Genomic DNA, 7,501 nt, shown 5'->3' with positions numbered 1-7,501 from the left:
GAAAACCTTTGACACCACCTTCTCCCATTTCAAGAACTTCCGGGTAGGTGCCGTTAAGGTCGTCTGTTCCTATGCTAGGTCCTCAAACCACAGTCTCATCCCCAGGGGTTCTCAGGGTGTGGTCACTGGGTCAGTAGCATCAGCTTGTGAATTCTCAGGCCTCCTGAATCAGAACCTGTTGCGGGTGAGTGTCAAGACTGCCAAGTGATTCCAGAGGAGGTCAGGTTTGAGAATCACTGCTCTGTCCCTCAAAGCAGGTTGGAATCGGGTCTGAGTGATGAAAGAGAAAGTTAGGCTGTTCCCCAGTATGGCTGGCAGTCAGGGTTTTATGAGGACAAGGTCAGGCTCTGTCAGGGGTGTGACTTTTGTGACTTGGTATTTATTAGCCACATGTGTGCCCCCAGGGTGTTCCTGTCCCTCTGTGCTCACGGGTGTCCCGGGTATCCCAGTCTCAGATCTGCTCTTTCTGTCTGTGGCTCCATAACTCTTCTGAGTTTTCTGAGCCCAATGTCTGGGATACATCATGTGTGGAGGTCCCCCTCACCCTCTGTCATGACCAGGTAGGGGTGAGTGTGACCACTGATTCATAGTCCCAGAAAGTACCACCTGATGGAAGGCCAGAGAGAAGAAACAAAGGCTGTGTGTGTGAGTACGTGTGTGTGGCAGGGTGGAAGTGCCAGCAACTGTGCATCCTCTCAGGCTGTGCACGCCTGTCTGCGGCCTCAGTGGGGATGTTTGTAGGAAAACACACGCCCTCTCTCTCTCTCTCCACTACCTGTGTGCATCCCAGCTGCCGGAGGTACTCAGCAGTGGCCATGAGATTCCACAGTCTTTGCAGGCCCTGTCAGGGGAAGAAGCTGCCAAATGGCACCAGATCAAAGATGATCTGTGCCCTGTGAAGCTCTCTCTGCAGCTGAGGGGGGAGGACGGCAGCATCTGGAACTACAAACCCCCAGCTGACAGTGGTGGCAAGGAGATCTTTTCCCTGCTGCCCCACATGGCTGACATGTCCACCTACATGTTCAAAGGCATCATCAACTTTGCCAAAGTCATCTCCTACTTCAGGTAGGACGAGGAGGCTGGGTGGATGTGTGTGGAAAGGAACAGGAAATGGCCAAGAGGTTCAAAAGGTTTGAGGTAGAGATCTCTCTGAATTTGGGGGATGTTGGTCTCAAAGACCCTCCTTTATCTCTGCCCCGGGGCAGGCAGTGCTGCTGGCTAAAACAGCCCTGGCTGTATGGCTCCTTAGCTCTGTGGTTGAGACCTGCCATTCAATTTGACTGTGTCTCAGCCTTCCCATCTGCTAGACAGGAGCTAATTATCCCTACCCTGCAGGGCTGCCATGGCAAACAGAACCTCTGAAGAGCACCCAGCACATTCAGATAGTAATTCCCTTTGCTGTTCCCCCACAAAAAGGCAAGAATCACAAGGCAAGGCAAGTTCCAGAGGAAAGAATGAGTTGGAAGGAAAGGGAAGGAAGTCCAGAGAGAAGAGAGGGAGAGATACAGTTGCTGGGTCTCTAGCAATCTGCCACCAAGACAAAGCTGAGAAGGCCATGGGGAAGGTGCATGGCCCTGAGAACTGAAGGTCCATGGCTCCTCAGAGCTAGGCATAGAGATGACAATCATGGGCAATTGTGGTTAGCAGGAGACTTGGGGACTGCCTGGTATGGTGAGACCACAGCCCCTTAATTGGTGGTCTGTTAGGGCTGGGATGGTGCTGGGTATATCTTTTCTTGGGTAGGCTACCTTGCCCTGACAAGCCTGGCCAGATAGGGCTGAATCACACACCTGAGGAGCCCCTGGTTTCATGCACCGGCTGAGGGCAGGTTATATTCGAGGAGCCCACAGGCTCCCCTGTGGCCCTATGGGAGACACTCAGGACTTACTTAATGAGGTGTGGGTGACAGCAGGCTGTAGTAAGGTTCAGACTGTGACAGAATAACTCAAGGGGCAGGGAGAGAAGCTGCTTAAAAATGTGGACACTGGACGATCCCTGCTGAGATCCTCTGACCTACGCTGAAACACCAGGGTGGGAGATCACTCATCACTTCTCATGGCCACCAGTTTTGAGCACAGTGACCCAAGGCATCACTGCCACTTCGTTCTACAGAAGAAGAGGTTCACTGAGATTGAGAAACTAGCACAAGGTCACAGCTACTCAGTGGTGAAGGGCAGATTTGGAAGCACCACAGAGGAACAAGACCAACTTCATGGCATGTGTAGCTCAGTGTTGTGGATCTAAAAGAAGGTGGGTGGGAGACCAAAGCCAGGGCCAGGGACTCCTCCAAAGCCAGCGCGAGTGGCCTCTGCCCAGGCTCTCAGAGCCATCTCCTTGTCAGGAATGTCTCCTCCTCGGAGAGTGGGGACCTCCTAGGTGGGGAGAGAGCAGTCCCAGCAGGATGGGAGGGGTGTTGCAGGAACCATGAATATCAGAGGCTGACTAGGCAGCTGCTGTGGCTAGGCTTGTGTTTGGCGCTGGGAGTGGAGCTGAAGGCATCTAGGCTGCCTAAAGAGAAACAGCAGAAATAGATGCATGCATCTCACATCCTGGCACACCCAGTGGGCAGTACTTATCCCCACTGCATGGAGCTCAGGGCAAAGGAGTGGCACTCACAGAAGGACTGCACTTGGGAAGGGCTGTGAGGGGGCAAAGACATAGCTTGTCTTAGGGGACAGGAGTTGCCCTTAAGTGAAGCTAAAAGGGCAAGCATTCCAAGTGGGGAAACTGAGGTAGAAACTATCAGGCCAGGATCCAGAAGCCGAGGCATTGGGTGTAGGCCAGGAGCTTGTAGGGAGTTGGGGGAGGTGTGGTCAGGCAGTAAGGGATCTGGGGGCCTATGTGTGTGGGCAGTGCAGAGTCCCTGAAAGTCAAAGGAGAGGAGAGGACATGGCTGGGGAGAGAAATCTCCTTGGCAGGAGTGTGAGGGGAAAGAGATCGGAGGCAATCTCAGGGGAAAGTGCCCATGCTACCTCTGCTCCCTCCACCCACACACAATTCCCTGGATTATGGGAGTAGTGCCAGCTTCCCAGAGAGTTGTTCTTCCCTCCCTCCCCGTCCTTGCTGCCAGGGACTTGCCTATCGAAGACCAGATCTCTCTGCTGAAAGGGGCAACCTTTGAGCTGTGCCAGCTGAGGTTCAATACAGTGTTCAATGCGGAGACAGGGACCTGGGAGTGCGGCCGGCTGTCCTACTGCTTGGAAGACGCTGCAGGTGCCCGTGAATGCTTGCCCACCTCGGCAGAGGGAGGAGAACCCCAGGATATGCAGGCACAGACATTGCAGGGCCGGGAAACTGAGTGGTGGAGGAGAAGCCCTTGGTGAGGGCAGGGTGGACCTCGGTCAGCGTCTATCCTATACTATCCACAGGTGGCTTCCAGCAGCTTCTTCTGGAGCCCATGCTGAAATTCCACTACATGCTGAAGAAGCTGCAGCTATGTGAGGAGGAGTATGTGCTCATGCAGGCCATCTCCCTTTTCTCCCCAGGTGACAGTCTCCCCCTGTGGGCTTTACCTGCAGGAGGCAGCAGCCCCTGCCCTCCCCAGGGAAGCTCCCAGCTAATGGCCATGCTCCTCAGCACTGCGGGCCAGGATGGGGACTCTGGCTGGTTTCTCCTTGGGTCAGTGGGGTGACACTGAGCCCCAGTCCTCCCTCACCTGCTGGCCTTGGTGACTCTGGCTCTGGGAGGTGGTTGGCTGGCAGTGTCTCAGTTCTGGGTCCAAATGATCTCGTCTGTGCCCCACACCCTCTCCAGACCGCCCAGGCGTGGTGCAGCGTAGAGTGGTGGATCAGCTGCAGGAGCAGTTCGCCATCACCCTGAAGGCCTACATTGAGTGCTGTCGGCCCCAGCCGGCCCACCGGTGAGCACTGCCCCGAGGGAGGACAGTGAGGGAGCTGGGGCTCAGGGCAGTTGCCCAGGCTTCCACAGCCAGAAGGCTGGAATCTGCGGGTGGAGCCAGCCATACCAGGTCCAAATCTCCCACTTCTGAGCACGTCTACCCACTTTCCAGGAAAAACACAAGAAGACAGGGAGTAGAAAACTCCTCAGTTTGTTCTGGTCCTAACTTAAAAGAGGAAGGCCGCTCAGGACGTGGCCCAGAGGGGCTTTCACACCTTCACTGCTGCTCAGTAGTTCCTGTGCCCAGTCTGATGCCCATAGCCCCAGAGACAAACTTAGATTGCACCGAGCCCAAGGCCATGATGGGTTCAGGCCACACTGGGTGTTATCTCAAATCCTCACTTGCCCGGCACCAACTTGCTTTTTGACTCAATGTCGTGAGATGCTGGGAGTGGCTCGGTCCTTTCTCTTATGGAACCAGGAGGCTGGAGGTGTCAGCTCTCTTTTCTGTGTTGGGGCATTGGTGTGTCAAAGCTGGTTCCAGGAAGGGTTTCCAGCCTTCAATCCCTAATCTCCACCACTACTCTGGTGAGACCTGGCCCCTGGTCACTAACCAAGTCAGTGATTTGTCCCCTACCCCTGCCAATTAAGAGTTTGGCACCTGCAATGTCTGGCCCACTGAGGTCTCTATATACAAGGATACAACTCTTGAAGGTGTGGTGGGGGTAGGTAGAGGCCAGCTTCCGCATCAAGGTTTTCCTGCTCTTCTTGTCTACAGGCTAAAAGAAAAATCTTTTTTTTTTCTAGAGAGAGAGTCTCACTTTGTTGCCCTCAGTAGAGTGCCATGGTGTCACAGCTCACAGCAACCTCCAGCTCTTGGGCTTAGGCGATTCTCTTGCCTCAGTCTCCCAAGTAGCTGCGACTAGAGGCGCACAATGTCTGGCTATTTTTTTATGCCTGGCTATTTTTTTGTTGCAGTTTGGCCAAGGCTGGGTTCGGACTGGCCACCCTCAGTATATGGGGCTGGTGCCCTACTCACTGAGCCACAGGCACTGCCCTGAAAGAAAAATCTTAATTTAATAGTTGCAAACCAAGGGGAGCAGGTCAGAGACACCTGACCACCCGTCCTCCACCAATATGCAGCTTTAAGGAGTGCTGCCAGGCCTTGACTGTTGGCTGACTGAGATGTCCTGGGAGCAGCACCGGGCTGGTGGGTCAGGGAAAGGGCTGCAGCTTCAACCTTTCTTCTGACTGGCACACAGGTTCCTGTTCCTGAAGATCATGGCTATGCTCACTGAGCTCCGCAGCATCAACGCCCAGCACACCCAGCGGCTACTGCGCATCCAAGACATACACCCCTTTGCCACCCCGCTCATGCAGGAGCTGTTCAGCATCACAGATGGCTGAGCACCTCTTGGGTGAACCTCCTGGGGCTGCCAGACACAGAGCCCTCTGAGTGGCCACTGCTGGGCCTAGACAGATGGACACTGCTGATAGCCAGCAATGACCAGCCTGCCTCTCCAGGGAACTCACTGCTATGACCACAGCTGGCTAGTGTTCCTCAGGAAGAGGACATGGGTCCTCCCAGCCCTCAGTTCAGTCTGTGGAGAGTGTACTGGCCTGTAGGTCAGGCTCATCTGTGAAAGGCAAGGCTGCCCTCCCCTTAGCAAAGGCCCTGGGGTCTGGGGAGAAATCCCCAGATCTCAGTAAAGTGTCATGATGGGGGAAAAAAGGGGCAGGTGGTGCTGGGCCGTCTGAAAGTCTACAACTGTTGGGGGTGTCCAGCCTGTGGCCTGTGGGCCACATGTGGATTATTTGAGGCCTGTTTTGTTTATCTGAGGTGTCAGATATAGCAAAAATTATGCATGTACCTTTTTAAAAATTTCATTTGCTCATCAGCTTTCGTTAGTGGTTGTGTATTTAATGTGTGACCCAAGACAACTCTTCTTCCAATGTGCAACTGAAAAAAAAAAAAAAGGTTTGACAGGCCTGGACCCAAGTTCCTTAGCTTCTTTGCTGCTCCCTCTAATACTCTGGTCTCCTGCTTCCCACGCTTTCCCAGGCTGCAGCCTCCTATTCTGAGCTGTTTGGCGGGTTCCAGGCCTGTGCTCATCAGCAGGTATATTAGTATTTGCATTTTCTAGAGAAAAGCCAGGTGGCCTGCATCAGATATCCTGGGCACATTTTGAGCATGTCATTCTGTGTGTCTGCATCCATTCAAACACATTATTAAACACCAATAATGTCAGCTTGCTGTGGAGTATACAATGCTGACTCACATATAGAGCCTAACCTCAAAGAGTTCATAGTTAAAAAAGCAAAGCAGAAACACAAACAACTTGGATCAAAAGGAAGCACCAAGAGTGACAGAAACAGCTCAAGGAATTTTTTTGTGTGGACACTGAGCTCTGCTGGGGTTCTGTGGACATCTGGGCCACAAATATAAGTGTCTAGGGCCTGAGTTTGTGAAGGGCATGGCCATGGGTGCACATGTGTGACCTGTTCTGGGTAGATCTGCTTCTCATCAGATGAGACCTGGATTTCTTACTGAGGCTGCAGTGCGGGGAAGGCTATGTTGACAGTTAATAAACATACTAGTACAGAACCATTTTCAGCACCTTGTAGTCCTCTGTACACATCTATTCTCAAAGCCAAAGAGTGTGAAAGTGTCTGTCTTATTTAGAGCCATTTGTGAATAAAAATGTTTTTGCATTTTTCACAAATTACACTTTAATTTATATAAAGTTATTTCAGACTTAAGAACTAGGCTTTGCAAATATGTTCCATGCTAATGTTGAATCCGGGCTTTAGGACTGAAGCAATGAAATTTTGACTAGAGATGTAAACTTTTTTTGGCCTTTTTTCTCTGGAGAAAATAATGTGGGGGTGGGGAAACAGATACACACACACACACACACACACGTGTATTTTTACTAATTTCCCTTTACAAATCAGAAAAGTTTTGGTTAAGAACATAAAAATGCATTATTTAGCTTCATCTACTCATAAATGACTGCTCTATATGAAAATTTCAAGTATTACATTCTATAATTTAAAATGTAGTAATTGAATTAATTTTAAATGTCTGATAGTTCATTGCTACGTGGTAATTGAAAGGAATTATCTGTTAAGGAACAGATAATTGCTTAGCTTTTTATCATTTTATAAGCAGCAGACCAAACTTTGAGAACATAGTAAATCATCAATAAAATAAAACAAAGCAAACATGCTCCATGACATCCCTCTGATTTTCCAGCCTTTTCTACATCAAGGAGATATAGAAAGCACTTGTTTTTAGAAAAGAAACTGAGGGGGAAAAAAAGAGCTCTTCTCTCCAAACTCAATGCAGATTTTGCTCCCAGGAGTTTTGTCTAATTACAGACTTATTTATAATTAGAAATAAAAATTTCACCCAATTGTATTCATAAAGCATATACATTTTCCCTACACCACTGAAATAATTTTCAGTGTGCTATTTGTTCAAGAGCCTGAAATCATGTTGGATGTAGGCTACGGAAAGGTGAGAGACTGTAGGGTAAACTTTCACTTTGCCATATTGATTTTAAAAACACCCAGGCAGTTCCCCAAACATTGAATTAATATGTACATATGATTTATATAGATTATAAAGAACAAGTGTAGTCTGAAAGTAAAGGCTCCGTTT

At 50.4% G+C, this 7,501-nt stretch overlaps 1 protein-coding gene across 1 annotated transcript in view; it reads left to right on the top strand.

Annotated features, from left to right (window-relative positions):
• The window catches only part of NR1I2 (nuclear receptor subfamily 1 group I member 2), a 40,115-nt gene extending 33,559 nt beyond the window's left edge, over positions 1-6,556 (top strand). Inside the window, exons 4-9 of the mRNA XM_012808410.2 lie at positions 1-43; positions 791-1,065; positions 3,071-3,213; positions 3,369-3,485; positions 3,754-3,859; positions 5,100-6,556. Of these exons, the coding sequence (XP_012663864.1) occupies positions 1-43; positions 791-1,065; positions 3,071-3,213; positions 3,369-3,485; positions 3,754-3,859; positions 5,100-5,244 (829 nt within the window). The 3' untranslated portion in view covers positions 5,245-6,556. The remainder of the gene's footprint in view (positions 44-790; positions 1,066-3,070; positions 3,214-3,368; positions 3,486-3,753; positions 3,860-5,099) is intronic.
• Positions 6,557-7,501: the final 945 nt, after the last annotated feature.

Source organism: Otolemur garnettii, unplaced genomic scaffold (assembly GCF_000181295.1).
Source record: "Otolemur garnettii isolate 467f Iridium unplaced genomic scaffold, OtoGar3 scaffold00089, whole genome shotgun sequence".
Classification (NCBI taxonomy): domain Eukaryota; kingdom Metazoa; phylum Chordata; class Mammalia; order Primates; family Galagidae; genus Otolemur; species Otolemur garnettii.
This window is presented reverse-complemented; position numbering and strand designations above follow the sequence as displayed.